The 17115-nt window shown below is 34.4% G+C and overlaps 1 protein-coding gene across 1 annotated transcript in view; it reads left to right on the top strand.

Annotated features, from left to right (window-relative positions):
* Nucleotides 1–17115, top strand: part of AHI1 (Abelson helper integration site 1) — a 208437-nt gene that overhangs the window by 56214 nt on the left and 135108 nt on the right. The window contains exons 16-18 of the mRNA XM_082668729.1: nucleotides 1534–1652; nucleotides 3968–4098; nucleotides 5622–5762. Of these exons, the coding sequence (XP_082524855.1) occupies nucleotides 1534–1652; nucleotides 3968–4098; nucleotides 5622–5762 (391 nt within the window). The remainder of the gene's footprint in view (nucleotides 1–1533; nucleotides 1653–3967; nucleotides 4099–5621; nucleotides 5763–17115) is intronic.

The following is a 17115-nucleotide window of genomic DNA, read 5'->3' as shown; positions in this document are numbered from 1 at the left end:
AGGATTGGCAAGGCTCCAAAGGCACCATTTCTAATCATTTGAGTCTACAATGCAGAGTCTATTATTTGTATTAAAAATCATGTGTTTCTTTACCTCAATATAGTAACCAAAAGGCAAATATACCTTGGAAATCTGCCTCCTGGTGGTTACTTGAGACAGTTGAAAATAGAAAGTTAGGAAATGAGCTGGGATGTCTTTTTAGTAGCTTATGTCCTAGGACAGATGGGAAACTGCGATTTCTTACGTGGTTCTCTTCAACCAACAGTGGGGGGAAGGATGCTGGGTTATACACATCTGTCCCTTAAGATGAGGTGTCCATGTGCTGTTGCACACACTCCTTGGTATAGGGCGTGGTCTTTAGAACTAGGGCTTGAGCATGAATATGATAAAAATATGAAGGAACTCATTAACAGATACTACAAACACTGAAGCTACCAGCAGCTTTCTCAAACCTGTACCTAACACTTAACTTGTTATGCAGCCTTGGTTTTGATTTTGCACATTTGCATCTGTGTAAGTGTTGCTCCAATTGCTCACACCTTCAGCAGTGCATCTCCACCTCCAAATCATTGTAGTTGGGCTCAGTAAAATCCCCATCTATGGTATCAGTATTTGACTTTATTCTGTAACTTGTAAAAAGCTGACAGCAGGTTTTAGCACCAAATGGCAGTAGGAGGGGCTCAGCTGCTGATACTAGGATTGTAGCAGTTTGTACCCCACCTCAGCTGGTGCCAACCCACCTCTGAAGAGGAGACCCTCTAAGAGAAGCGAGCAAGAATAATAAGGGGTCCTCGAGGGAGAAGAAGGCTAATTCAGAATTCTGCCTACAGGTTAAAGCAGACCCTCTCTTGACTCTTTAGACTTTAGTTTAAGCAGTTTTGCATTTGCAGTTTTTTTCTTTCTCCTGGTAATCGAAACAAGAACCTTTGGAAATTGTCCTTATACACGGCTTGTTCAGGCAGATTCTTCTTCAGTGTTTGTGTCTTTCTTGACATCATTAATCAGGTCTGTTTATAGTCTTCTTCTATAAGTAGAAGATTTAGCTGCCTTAAGTATCAAAAAAAAAAATTACAATCTAAACTAAATTATTTCAGAATAAGATGCTGATAATTTACCTTTTTCAGGACAAGTGGAAATAGATGTATGAAGAAATAATCTGAGACTGAAATAGAACTTGAGAGCTAATTCTATACTTAATTTTGAATTTATAAAAATTGGAAAGTTTCTTATCTGATGATAAACAGTGTAGTGTTAGAAGATGTGTTTGTAGAAAGTGCTTCTTGTTTGGGAATATACTACAAAAACACTAATTAAATATGGTGTTACATAACAACCAAAAAATACATTTTAGCAGCTTTATTTTCGTCCTTAACCTGAAGTTACTTGGAATAATTTTGCTAACAATTTTTAAACATCCTGTATTGTGCAATTGAAAATGACATCTTAAAATTAAATTTGTACACTTAAAAGGGCTTAACTTTAGACAAACTTTACAGTGGTAATATTTTATAATCTTTTTTAAAATCATTTTAGGAAATTAAAGAGAGTGAGTTTAAGGGGATTCCAATAAGTTACTTGGAGGTTCATCCCAATGGAAAACGTTTGTTAATTCATACCAAAGACAGTACTTTGAGAATTATGGATCTCCGAATGTAAGTATATTTCAGTATTTGCAGGTTAAGTGCTCATAGAATAAGTAATGATTTAATTCATATTTATAAAGTGCAGCTGTGGTTCTCAACTAGAGAATTTTGTCCCTCAGGGGACCTCTGGCAGTGTCTAGAAACACTTTTGAATGTTTATTCTGGTATCTGGTGGATAGAGACCAGAGATATCACTGAGCATCCTGCAGTGCATGAGACAGGCCTCTGCAACAATTATCTGACCCAAAATGTGAATAGTTCGTAGGCTGAGATGTAGTCTACTGTTTTTTATTTTCACAATAAAAAAAAAGAAACTACTGCCACCACATATCTTTTATCTTTATGATATTGGTTTAACATAGTATTATGATCTATCGTGCCTGAATGAGAGGGCTTTTGATTCATACATCCTTGTTTTTCCTTTTTGTTTTGTTTCTAAAAGAGGCAAATGAAAAGAGATATTTTTAATGTAAAAGGCAGAAGCAGAGTTCTAGGAAAACCAGCATGGACTTCTGGTGTGCTTTGGTTTTGCCGTTAAAAGTTCCTGTAAAACAAATGAGAGAAAGCTATTTTATTAAATTTCATTATTGTATTTAGGAAGGCAAATGTGGTAATCCAGGTTAGTTTATTCTGCAATCATCACTTTAGGGCTAACCATTAAGCCCTTCAGTATTTATGTAGAACTGTTTGAGACACTGGCATGGGTGCTGTAGGAGAATGATAAGCAGAATTTGTTCATCAGGAATTTATAATCTAGTTGTACTACCTCCAAAATAACATACAAAACACTTAGGCTACATTGTGAGATCTTCAAGGACTGGAATCTGCTTATTCTTTTTTTCTATACATCGTACCCACGTCATACCTAACAGATAGCAAGTACTCAATAAGTATTTTTAATGAGTATAAATACATAATAAAAGGATTGTATTTTTCATGGCAACGGTAAAGCTGATAGCTATAATATAGTCTTCTGTTAAAGGCTCTGTGGCAAGACTGGTCTTTGAGCTCAATCTTGAAGGATGGGTAGAATTTAGACAAGATGGCAGCGTCCTCACTAGGGTGGAAAACATGAAAAGCCTGGAATAAAGTTTGGAGGTAGAATAATAGAAGCTGTATTCAGGGCAGAGTGAGTTAGTCTGTATGAGCATGGGTTTCTTGCTAAGGAGTGCTGAGAGAGAATCCAACAGAAATTAGAGCCAGACTTTAGAAGACCAGGCCTGCAGAGTTTGGTTGTTCTCTTTTTAAGCAGTATAGTATTCAGCCTATGATCATGCTTGGGCTCTAGAAGAAAACTGCTTACAGTCAAATACTGCCTGTTCCACCCCTTACTAGCTGATTAATCTTCCTGTGTCTCTCTTTCCTCATCACTCAAATGGAAGAAATAATATGCCATCCTCATAAGTGTTTTGTGAGGGATAAACTAGTTTATACATTTAAAGTACTTAAAACATTAACAGACATAGCAGAAGTGTTTGACCCAGTAACCTTAGGTTTAGTTATTTATGTTAAGAAAATAATTATGAGGCAGTGCAAAAATATATATATACACACAAGGTTGTTCACAGAAATCATATTCATGGTAGGGGAAAGCTGGAAACATCCTAAGTGTTATCCAACGATAGAAAATTTCTTAAGATACATTTAGACAATGGTATAGTATATGCCTATTAAAATGATAACGCGTAATCTTTATTTTCTGACATGGTGGCCATTATTCATGACTCATTGTTGACTGAAAAAAGCAGATAACAGAGCAGTATATGTAATATCTTCTCTGTAAACCAGGGATGATAATAGTACCTACCTGGCACATAATAAGCACTAAAACAGTGTTAGCTGTTATTATTCATAAGTTAAAAAGCCTGGAAGATTATATACCATATTTAATAGATGATTCAATAATGTTTTGTCTAATACTTCTGCAATGATCAAGTATTTCACATGGAGAAAATATAAGAATATAAAAATTCTGTTCATTTTTTAGTAACCAATACAAATGCTACTTCCAAAGTAGTCTTTTGCTCCATAGCTAGAAATCATCTCTCCTATCCAAATCTGAAAAGTACTCCTTCTGTTCTTTTGTGGCACTTTCCACATCCACTTTCTATTTTACTTTAATGCATTTCTTCTCTCTCCTAAATTATAAGCTCCCTGAGCTCTGGGATTATCTCTTCTTTATTCTGCATCCATCATAGAATGTATCCTGCATAACAGATTCTCACAAGTTGTTAAATGCAAATGAAGTATTTAACAGTTTTCCTACCACCAGTCTTTTAAATGGGTAAGACAGGTTTCATTTGTAAAATCTTTTTGGTTCCTAGATTAGCAGCAAGGAAATTTGTAGGTGCAGCAAATTATCGAGAGAAGATTCACAGTACTTTGACACCATGTGGGACTTTTCTCTTTGCTGGAAGTGAGGATGGTATAGTATATGTTTGGAACCCAGAAACAGGTAAATAATATTTCATCGAACTTAAACATTTGTTTTGTTTTGTTTTTGATGAAGTATAAAAACTACAATTTTATGGTGTAATTTTCAAGGAAATTCTGATTTCAGGTTCTCAGTTATGTTTTTCAAAATTGGAAAGCTGATAATGGAATTCAGCTGCAGTCTAAATTTATATTAAATTCTGTTCTTTATGGTTTTGATATCTTCATGGATTTAGAATTTCACATTGTAATTCAAGATGTATTCTTTCCTTGCTGGTAATGAGATATTGTTGAACTTAGAGAAGTGTTTAATGATGACTGTAATACAAAACACAGTATTATAAACTGAATTTAGAGTACAACTAGGTATACAAATGGTTAACCATCTACATTTTTATTAGAAACAAACATACTTCTGTCAGTTTTGGATGTCTGAAACTTAATAGCAATTTTACTGTAATTCAGGTTTGTTTGTTGTTCTTTTTTTTTTTTTGTGGTACGTGGGCCTCTCACTATTGTAGCCTCTCCCGTTGCGGAGCACAGGCTCCGGACGCGCAGGTTCAGCGGCCATGGCTCATGAGCCCAGCCGCTCCACGGCATGTGGGATCCTTCCGGACCAGGGCACGAACCTGTGTCCCCTGCATCGGCAGGCGGACTCTCAACCACTGCGCCACCAGGGAAGCCCTGTAATTCAGTTTTTTTTTGAATAACATAAGCTATTATATTGGGCAATTCATTTGTGCTTCACCTTGCTTTTTAAAAGAAAAGCCAAAACTACATAAACATTTTTTTTTAGCAGTAGAAAGAATTTTATAAAAGTTACTTTAAAATTTCTTTAAGGAGCAGTATTTGACTTCAGCTTTTTATTTTCTTCATCTTTCCGTTTAGGCGTTTTTGACTAGTCAGTTCACTTATAGTTTTTCTTTTTTCTTACTATATTTTGATACTTCAGCATCAGTTCAGAAGTGTTCATAAATCTCTTTTCCCCAGCAATCCGTGGAACTGGATTCTTTGCTTTTTGAGTTCTGATTTTCAAACTTAAACTTCTGCTGTAGGCCTCTTTTAGTCATTAATAATCATATGCATCTTTAAAGCAGATGGTACGTCAAACAGCCTCTGGAAGAAATATAGAAAAAATTAATTCCTCACTAAACCTCTCCCAACCAGAGTGTCTTTAGTTTTAATCCTGACATTCCTCCCCTAGTTCTCCCTGGAGTTCTTTGTTAGTTGTCATTTGCTCAGCTCTGTCAGATCTCAGAGTCAGGTCTCTCTACTTCCAAGCTCTTTGTCTTTATTTCATGCCTTGAATACCTCCGTGGAGAGGTTGGACTGAGAAGTAGAAAAAGGAGGGCCAACAGAATGAAAAATAAAGATAATTATTTAATATAGTGGTACTCAAATATTTATAAGTTTTTAAGGTGTTCATATAAATAACGTGAGCTTTATCATTACTTACTATAAATCTTTTTTAATAAGCTACAGAATAATCTTCTAATGAAAAGTATCTGAGATGGTACAAACTATTGAATGTCTTTTCTTATTTAGGAGAACAAGTAGCAATGTATTCTGACCTGCCATTCAAGTCACCCATTCGAGATATTGCTTATCATCCACTTGAAAATATGGTTGCATTTTGTGCATTTGGGCAGAATGAGCCAATTCTTCTATATATTTATGATTTCCATGGTAAGTCCACCACTTGATAAGAGGAGAATATTTAGAGTAACCTTTACATTTAGACTGAACCGGAAATTATGAACTCTGTGAAAACTGTCATCCTTTGTATTAACAAAGCTCTCTTGAATATACTATGAAAGCCAAGCAACTTAAAAAGATCATATTATTATTATAACATTTTATTTTTCCATGAGCACTATTATTATGGAGTTTAAATATCAAAAGTACACATAATGGTTGTGCTCTTACGTTGTAATCACAGAAAGGTAGTCATCACTTCCTTTGTAAATCAATTTAAATAAATAAAATTCACCTAAAAATTATTTGGGAATATGTCTAAATTAAAAGATAAATAACATTTAGGAAATATGGATTTGTAATGTTTTTAGTTGAATATTGAGTTAATTTCCTATTTGTTTTTCTTTTTTACTAAAGCATATAGTTTAAATAAGTTGTAATTTTGAGAGTTTCTTAACATAAAAGAAGGCAAAAAAATCAAGCGTCAATGAAAATGAGATCTGGAATTAGAAATCTAACGTCTTTTTCTACAGTAAAATTACACTATTCTATAAATTTGGAAAATAATAAGGAAATAAAGACTTCGGACACATTTTTCAGAAATAGTATGGCATTATTAGAATTATCTGGATTTATGCTATTTTTCATATATTTCTTTAATTTTTGTCCTGAAATTAGGATTTCAGTGTTCTGCATGGTATTGATAGTGCTGACACTCTCAAAATTGCAGTTCCATTTTTTCATATATTAATTATTGTACAAAAATAAATGGTTTTTATTACTCTCTGTTTTGTTTATGATATCATTCACTGTTTTTGCTAAGCTAAGATGGCTTTCACACAACGTCATAAATGCATAAATATGCAAATATGTATACAGGTAACATTGCTGTGGAACTATCTAGACAGAGTGTTTTAAGTTAATGGAATGCAAGTGGTTAAGCTTACTGCATTAATACAGTGTGAATTGGTTAATGTTTGTGATAAGTGCTAAGTGTTGGGCAATTGAGTTAAGCTCTAAACCTGAAGTTCTTGATCATAGTATGGATTTTATTATGCCTTTACAGGTGAATTATATAAGAAAATAATGTGTAAAATTGAGATTTATCCTGTTTTAAAGAATTTTACAAAGAATAAATAATAAATTTCTCTGACACATATTCAGATTTACAGAACAGTATTACTGATGGTGGAATTGTTAAACAACACAATACCACTTACTATTACAAACAAATTTAGCAAAAGTAAACACTGCCTGACTATGGGAAAAGACAAGTGGATTTCTCAAATCATCCAGTGTCCAAGTTTGTTGTCTAGTTCAAACATATGTCCTGAAACAGGTCTCTCTTTTATACACTTTAAATCTTCACAGAAAGAAGAGTTATACCTATTTACTTTGTAATGGGAACTGTTATATAGGAAATAGGCACTCAATTAATTTCCTCAAACTCTTCAGAAGTTTCACCACAGTTTTCATTGAATTTCTATTTTGCTTTTTAGGCTTTTGAAATTTTCACTACAAACTGCAGTTGAAAGCTCCAGTCTCATCTTTTTTCTTTAGTTTATTTTTTGTCTTTGATAGAAGTTCATCAGTAGATTAGACCAGTTAGGTTTGTCCATTTGGTTTTGTGACAATAGACATTTAGACTAAGAAGTCCATTCTAGAAGCATAAGTAGAAAGAGCCAAGTGTTCAGGAGTTCAAAAACATTTAGTTTTAGGCTCAGTTCTGTTTCTTTAGTGGCCTTGCACAAGCCTCTTGCCTTCCTGAAGCTCCATTTCCCTATCTAGTAAATGGTCCTACAACTACTAATATCTGTCCTACCTAAGATTTTTTTGCGAGGGTGCTATGAGACAGGGACTGTGAAAGTACTTTGTAAGTTGATACGCACTATACTAAAACAAACAAAAAAGATAAAGTGGGTTGTTACCGTGCTCATCCAACCTGTATACACTTGACTCTATGGGAACTTATGTTTTAATATGCTGATAAGCCTCTCTGTGTGGAATGAAATGGAAAAAAAGGTTTTTTTCCCTTTCTTTCACTCTTTCTGTTGGTCAGCCCTTTCCTTTTATTTATTAGAGTGTGTACCTTTCTAGGTCAGTTGTATTAGAAAATAAATGCATAAAGTTAAGAACATTATGTTATGTCCACAGTATCTTAATGTAAATGAGGGATTTCCATGAGTGTTTTAGAAATTTAAACGTTCAGTTAATACACATATTAAATAAAAATATTTTGTGCAGTGTATTTCGAACACAATTTTTGATATACTAACACACCTTTACAAACAAAACTCAAAATGTTTCAACACATTTTCCCAACTCTTTGCTGCCTGTTTTTAAAAAGAAGCAGTTTAGGAAAAAGTTATGTGATCTCAAGCAGTCCAAGATTTAGCACAGTTCTTGTGAATGGTATATAACCATGAAAAAATGAAAAGTTGTTTCAGACTCTAAAATATTTTGCTCATTAGATACAGGCCAGAATCATGAAGGCTTTAAACTTTTTCAATGAAAATTATAACATTTATTACTGACCTATTATACCTTTGCCTTATATTTTATTTATCTTTTAACACAGGACTACTTTGCTCACACTTTCTTGTCTGAAAATAAAGTTTATAAGTAGTTTTACATAAATGTTTTAATGGTAAAAAATTTGAAAGATACAAAACAGTTACATGATTTTTTAGATAGTATTTATCAGAGCAGCTGATACATTTAGGCAATTTTTAAGGAAAATGGAGCAAGCTCATTTTTTTTTATCAGTTAAATAAGCTGTGAATGAGACCACAGTGGTAGCTAAATGTATCATCCATCTTTCAGTTCTAGCAAAATCTGTGAAGAGTCAGCAAGCGTCTTTCCCTGTTAAGCATGTGTTCAGGTTGTGGTCTTTTGGGTCTTTCATTCTACTGACTTTTTGCTTTTTTTGGTAAGAAATATGATTTTTACTTTCAGAAGCCAGTTTTATTTGCCTGATGTTGAAAGGGTTAATCATCTGGTAATACAAAATTTAGTCACAGTGTACCACAAATAATGTACTTTTAGGATTCCCATAATAACAGAGTACTAGTCAGAGAAACGGCTTCTAATGAATTAAATGTATGAAGCTAGACTTCAGCAATTAATGTTCTGTTATTAATCAATCTCTAGGATCCTGTTCTACATGTAATGATAATTATGTCTAATACTTACAAAGCATTTTCCATGTTCCTGGTACTATTTTAAGCACTTTACCCATATTTTTTAAAGTTTCACAATAATCTTATGAGATAGGTATTATAATTATTCCCATTATGGGAGCCAGGACTTGGATCCATACAGGCTGGACTTGGAGTCCATGCTCTCATTTGCTACACTAAACTGCCTTTTTAGCAGATTTCCTGAAATATTAGCTTTTGATTGTGTAATATGCAAACTTTTTTTTTCTACAAAACTATTTATTTTATGCCTCTCTGTGGAGTATGCAGTTTCTTTATATTGTCTGTACTTTGTGGGAAGCAGAGTTGGAGGTTTATTTGTCTTTTTATTACTGGTACCTAGTCTGAATACTGGCACATATTGAATATACATGTAGTATTTTAAGCAGGATCAAGTCTTAATTTGGGAAGTTCTCAGCATTATACGGTAATCCCAGGTAATGAGCCTAATTTTTCACTAGGTGGCAGTATCTCCTGTGAATCAGTATTAACTCTGGAGTGCTTTTCAGTCATAGTGTTTTAGGTAAAACAAATCTTCATTGAGCATTTATTGTGTGCCAAGTTGAACAGTGCTGTGAAACCCAGGAATCAGAACCATGCTCTTTTCCAATCTTTTGTGCTTCCTAAGTAGTTAATTAAACCTCTGGGAGAATTTTAGTTAAACTGAAAAGCAGTCTACCATTGACACTAAACATGATTTTATTTATAGAACTCATATTTATTAATGATCAGCTGCATCGTCATTGTTGATAGGTTTATTTTTCACATTGTGACATGTTTTACCAGAATTCAGGGCAATATATACCTTTACATTCCTATATAACTTGCTCAGTAACAAAAAGCCCATGGTGTTTACAAGGCCCTATGTCTAACATCCTACCTGTTATATTACTGATGTGCAATAAATACTTGAAATAAGGATTTAAAATCCCATAGAATAGCATTTTCCCCTTACATTTTATAAAAATATAGAATGAAAGGCGTGATCCGTTAGTAAATTTGGGGCTACTAATGATAGTGGTAGTAGTAGTAGGTAATATTTATCAAGTATTTATGCTATCAAGCATTTATTTGTTTATTTATTAAGTATCCCGTACTCTCATGAGTATTTTACATGCATTTTCTCATACAGTTCTCCCAAATCCCCACAAGACAGTTGCCATTATTATCCCTATTTTGCAGATGAAACTGAGGCACAGGGAGCATGAAGTAATTTGCCTGAGGTCACACAATTGGTAAAATGACAACACTTGCCAGGCTGTCTGACTCCAGAGCCCACACTCTTAAAACATTAAGCTGTCTGCCACAGCTACTTGTTTAGTCTTTGCATTTCCTATTTCATGAAGTAACTTAAGAAGGTAGCCAAATATACCTGTGGTGAAATGTAGTGTTTGTTTTCAATTTTAATATTTAGGAAGACCCCTTAAGAGTAAAAGGAGCTTTGGTTGTCTAGTATCATTATTAATTGTTCACTCCTTCACAAATGTTGGCGGTAATTATAATGCGTTAAGCCATTATATTCTCAATATAGTCCAAAATATGATTTTTCTTTATGTAATATCAAATTTTAATGTAACTACTTTTACAATATTTTTGCAGTAAGGTAATATCTAGTTGAAATAAATTTAACATCTGTAGTTGTCTCTATAATTTAATGGTGTTCTTGAAGTACTAATTATGACTGATTCAAAAGCAAACTCAGATGTTGTAATCCTCATACTTGGATAAGACTAAGCAGTAACATATATAACTGATTGTAGGTTAGAGTTTTAGATATCTATTATTAGCTTAGTAGGAGAAATTGAGATAGAAATGCCAAATTTTAAGACATACTGAAGCTACCTATTTCTTGGTTATATCCTGAAGCATCTGTTTTAATATTCCACACATGAGGGATACTCTCATTGAAAGCTTATGTCATTCAAGGATTCAGGACGTATGGAAAACATAGTCAACTTAATGCCTTTGAGCACAAACCAGAGCCCTGAATTCCTCATCCAGGCATTTTCTTATGCTTACATTGGTGCTTTTTAAAGTGCCCCCAGGGGACTTACTTGGTGGCACAGTGGTTGGGAATCCGCCTGCCAATGCAGGGGACACGAGTTCGAGCCCTGGTCCGGGAGGATCCCACGTGCAGTGGAGCAACTAAGCCCGTATGCCACAACTACTGAGGCTGCTCTCTGAAGCCCGTGAGCCACAACTGCTGAGCCTACGTGCCACAGCTGCTGAAGCACACACACCTGGAGCATGTGCACCGCAATGAAGAGTGGCCCCCACTCACTGCAACTGGGGAAAGCCTGCGCACAGCAACAAAGACCCAACACAGCCAAAAATTAATTAATTAATTAAAAAAAAATACAGTACCCCCAAAAAGAAAAAATGGTACAGTTCCAAATAGACAACAGTGTGGAGGGAAAGACTGAAGTAGGAATTAGAGCATTTTGGTCCTAGACAAAATGCCATCACCTTCTATTTGACCCTGGTCAAAAATTTTATCATTTCTGGATCTGTTCTTTCACCTGAAAAATTAAAATAATACCTGTTCTATTTTACCTCAGTGTTTTATCAAAGGATAAAATGAAACTAGAAAGCAAGGCACGGAGCATAGATATATGAAGCAGGCTGCGGTAGGGAAATGCTAGCTATTTTCTGTAGCAGTATATATGTCCCACACTTTCAGTTGAATAGCGTGATGTGTGATGATTGATAATGGAATAGGAAACCAACAAAACTACAATGCATGTGCTCCAGGGGATTTGGAGATAGTTTATTATATTTTTGATGTTCAGCTAACAGATTTGCTGAATGATGGTAGACCCTCTTCCATTTGGTTGGCTATGAGACATGAGTCTTTTACACTTTCTTGTATAGCTTTTTGAAGTTTTATTGGTGACACTTTATAAGTTCTACATGACATAAAATATTTCAAGAAATACAAGATTATGGGGCTTCCCTGGTGGCGCAGTGGTTGAGAGTCCACCTGCCGATGCAGGGGACACGGGTTCGTGCCCCGGTCCGGGAAGATCCCACATGGCCCATAAGCCATGGACGTCAGCACGCCCTGAGCCAGCACGTCCGGAGCCTGTGCTCCGCAACGAGAGAGGCCCACATAACACACACACACACAAAAAAAAAAAAAAAAAAAAAAAAAGAAATACAAGATTATGAACAGGCCCTGAAATACACTCAGGCTACTAGAATTGAAGTATTACTCAGTAGAACTTCTTTGATCCATTGACGCAGTTTCTTAAGATTCACTGAAGCAGGAACAAGTCAGGCCCAGTGAAATACAGTAAAAAATTATAAGCCCTTGAACATTCTTGTCTTAGTCAGTTTGGACTGCTATAACAAAATAGCAGAGACTAGATGGCTCATAAACAACAGACATTTCTTTCTCACAGTTTTGAAGTCTGGGAAGTCCAAAATCAAAGCACTGACTCTTTGTCCAATGAAAGCTCACTTTCTGGTTCATAAACAGCACCTTTAGCTGTACCCTCACATGGTACAGCTAAAGACCTTATTGGGGTCTTTTTTATAAGAGCACTAATCCCTTTCATGAGGGCTCTGCTCTCATGACCTAATCACCTCCCAAAGGCCCCACCTCCTAATACCATCACCGTGGGGGTTAGGACTCCAACATAGGAATTTTAGGGGAACACAACATTCAGACCACAGAGATTCTCTTCACACCGCAAGTGTGAGAGGAAGAGAAGGAGGATGCTGCATAACTGCTGAATGCTAGGAAACTAGAGCAGTAGACCTACCAGCTTACAGTAATCATATTATAATTAGAAATAGAAATGTTGATAAGTAAAGTAGGTATCCAGTAAGATGACTATACACAGTAACAGGGGTATGTGTAATAGCAGATCTTGACCAAAGGTATTAAATGTTGAACCACAAAGAAATATTACTGTTAATATAGTGTAAGAAAAAGACCATGCCAATTTTTAGTTGTACTTTATTATAAAGTCAATAATATAAGTACACATAGGTTTTAATAACAAACCTTGTATTATTTTCAAATGCAAAGGGCACAGAATTGAAATATCTTATTTCCTCCATTCTTCCTCCTATAAAGATAAAGATCTCCTGAGGAAAACCACATTATTTTTTTATAATTGTTTAAGGCCAGAACATACACAGAAGCACAGAACTTACTATATAAACCAAGGAAGAGGGTCAGTTATGAAAACACTTTAAGAATTTTTTTAATTGTGTAAAGTCTAGAATCCCAAATTACAGGTGATAGTAGGTAAATTTAGAAGTATTTTGATGGATATAGGAAGGAAAGGAAATTGCATTTCCTTTAAGCAAATGTAGTTGCCACCTCTGTGTTCTCAGCACCATGTCCATTGCTCTGCTGTACCACTTAGCACATAGCAGTAATTTCTTGTTGACCTCCAAAAATTCAGACCCCCCAAGAGCGGGGCAGTGTTTGTATTCCCAGAGGCTGCTCTAGTGCACTCCTCTAAGAGTCATGAAAGGATAGGGGTGAGACTTAAAATTGTGAGTTTTAAACGTATTAGTTAGATTAGAGCTAAGTTTTAAACATACAAAGTTAAATTAGTACAAGGAAGAGAAAATGACTAAGTGAAGAAATACAGTTACCTAATTGCAACATCATTCTCTAACCATGGCCTCTATGAAAATGATTTAGAAACCTTTGAACTGTTAGAAGCATAGAGCTTGAAGGAGTTTCAGAAATCATCTATTTTAACCTATTTTACAGGGAAATAATCTGTATAGTCTTACACAAATAGGTATTTGTGGAGGGCTGGGGAAGGGAAAGAATGCAAGACCTTGATCGCAGCTTGTTTGTAGTTTGTGGTATCTGAGAAGCTAGGTCTTTATGAATATTTCTGCAGATTTTTTTTATGGCTGTCTTCACAGAACTAGAGGTGCTAAAGGTAAAGTAGGGTGTTAATTTGCCTCCTTGAAATCCAGTCAGATGGCTTTCGTATAGAAAATTCCCTTTAGACAACAGAAACAAGTATTCATAATTGTTTGGGGTTTGTTTTTGTCATCTGCATCCGTTTAGGCCATTTTAATCTTTTCTGAAAGGCATCCTTAATGCCTGAAAAAATAAACAGATGAATATGCAGGCAATTGCCTTTGGTTATTTTTTACTAGTTAAATAAATTCCTTTTTTAAAAAAGGAAAATAATACATGTTTAGCACAGCATAAAACTTAGAAAATACAGTTTGGCAAAAAGAGTAAGGTAAATACCCAAATCCTACTGTCCCTTATAACTGTTGCTTATATCAGCCTCTGTGCTTCTAACGCATACTCACCCACTCAGGGCTTGAGGTGAAATTGTAGTTGTGTATCTGGCAAGTACAAAAACATAGGGAGTCAGAAAATGCCATTAAATAATTAAACCCAGTTTTACTTTCCATTCATAGTAGCAAAAACCAATGAAATGTTAAGAGGACAATTTTGAAAAGCAAATCAGGCAAAGATCATGGAACGGGATTTTTATGTGTTGATTCATTCATCGCTGACCCATCTACTAAAGTTAAACCTCCAGTCCATTGAGCACTCTTCTTTTACAGCTTCAGAGTTTCTCTTTGTTCTTTAAACAATCTTTTATTTGAGGTAAATAAATGTTCTGAGTGCTATGAAAAGTCCAAACTATATACTGAAAAATAGTAGTCAAACCCACAAAAATCTAAGTGTAGACACAGCTACACTTCCATCTGAAAACAGTAATTGGTACTAAGGAACCTGCATCACAGCAAGGGTGGGCTGTAAGCAGGTCTTCTCCCTCAATTACATCCCCTGGTTCTTACCACCATCAAGGTCTGCAGGGAGAGAGCCCCAGTTATCATTGAGCTGTTCTTCACTTAGAACATGTGAATGAAGTAGTACATGAATATAAAGATCAGAGACCTAAATTTTTTTGTAGGCGCTCTTTCAAATTCATGCTTCATGAAACCAAGGTTGGTAACTAAAAAAGAAAGTGATCATCATTTTGTATATTCATTTTATTGCTTTATAAATGTTTTTCTTCCAATTAATAATATATTATGAACAATTTTCTAACATGATAATTATACATCTGTACATAATTTTAGTGGCTGAATTCTCTTTCTTTAAATGAATACACCATAATTTAAACGACTGTTGTTGCATAATTCCACTATTAAATGTTTTTCAGTATTTTAAGGAACACTTCAGTACACATCTGGCTACACTTACTCAGTTTGTTCCGTGGGAACAAATATCTTGAGGTACAGTGGGATAGTTGAACAAGCAATAAAAGAAACATCACTTTCTAATTTGCCTTTTTCCTCTTATTTCTTCCTTAATTAGTAGTGAAGTTGAATATATAGTTCTCCTTTTTGTGAATTTTCTGTAATGGTCATTTGCCCATTTTTCTGTTGGATTATTCATTTTTAATTGATTTTATGGGGACTCTTTGAATATTAACTCCTATCACTTTTTTGTGAGCAGTTTTATTGAGGTATAATTGACATATAATAAACTGCATATATTTTAACTGTACACCCTGATAAGACATATTTATATACTTGTGAGACTATCACCTCAGTCAAGATAATGAACACATCCATCATCCCCCAGAGTTACTTTGTACTCCTTGGTCATCTGTCCCTACCTCCCCCTCCTGCCAGACAAACACTATGAATTAATTAATTTTCATTCCCTAGGATTGTATATGAGTGCAACCGTATATACCACGTACTTTTTTTGATCTGTCTTCTTTCACTCATAATTACTTTGAAGTTAATCTGTGTTTTCAAGTTTATCAATAGTTCCTTTTTATTTCTGAGTATTATTGTATTGATATATCACAGTTTGTTTTTCCATTCACCTGTTGATGGGCATTTGGGTTTTATCCAGTTTTTAGCTATTACAAATAAAGATGCTGTGAATATTCATTTACAAGTGTTTGTATAAACATATGCTTTTATTTCTCTTGAATAAATACCTAAAAATAGAAGAGCTGGATCCCAGCGCAGACATATGTTTAAGAAGCTTCCAGACTGTTTTCTAAAGTGGTTGTGCTGCTTAACCTTCCCACCACTAGTCTGTATTTCAGTATCTCCGTATCCTTGCTAAATTTGAAATGGCCAGTCTTTTAAATTTTAGCCCTTGTAATAGGTATGCTGTGCTATTTCATTGTGGTTTTAATTTGCTTATCGTTAATGACTAATGATGTTAAGCACCTTTTCATGTGCTTATTTACCATCCATGTATCTTCTTCACTGAATCATGTGTTCAGATCTCTTGCCCATTTGTAAAACTGGCTTGTTTGCTTTCTGATTATTGAATTTTGAGAGTTAGGTTTCTTATATACAAGTGATGCTCTATTAGGTATATGATCTGCAAATATTTCTCCCAGCCTTTGGCTTTTCTTCTAATTGTCTTAAGAGTTTGAAAGAACAGACGTTTGAAATTTTTTTGAAGTCCAAAATTGTCAATTTTTTCTTTTATGGATTTTTAAATTATATAATTGTATAATCAAGAAAATACTATTTTAAATGATTACTTTTTATTTGTTCTCCTTTGTACTTACAGGCATTTAAAAATTTTCAAATTCATTTATTTAAATGATCAAATGAGATCATGTATGTGAAAGCATCCTAAACATCATAAAGTACCATACAGGTGCTAATACCCTTGTTGTCGTCGTCATCATCATCATCAAAAACATTCACCCTTTGAGCCATCTATTCCACTCTGGGGTATTAAATCCAAAGAAAGGATTCTTTTAAAAAATAAATTATGAAAGTACTTACGCATAGCCTATAATGAGGGAAAACAGAAAGCATTGTAAATATTTAGCAATAGGAGAATACATAAATAAACTATGGCGCTTCCTTAGATGAGACATTGTAAAGCATTTATAAATGGTAATTACATAGTTGTAGAAATATGCAAAAACTTACATTTAAATTGAAAAACTGTTCAATTGTGTTTACACTATGATATCTTACATAAAATGTATGTATGAATAAAGATAGAGGTATGAAGATACGAAAACAGTTGTTTTAAGGAAATGGGTTTGTGAATAATTATTGTTTTTGTGTTTTCTTTATTATATTATGCCTTTGATTTTTTTATATTGTGTTTTCTGTATGCATCTCTTCAAAGTTAGAATCCCCTTCCAATTTGTTATGTT

Source organism: Grampus griseus (genome assembly GCF_964374135.1).
Source record: "Grampus griseus genome assembly, chromosome: 13".
Lineage (NCBI taxonomy): Eukaryota > Metazoa > Chordata > Mammalia > Artiodactyla > Delphinidae > Grampus > Grampus griseus.
The sequence above is the reverse complement of the archived record's forward strand: the minus strand, read 5'-3'. Positions and strand labels throughout refer to the sequence as shown.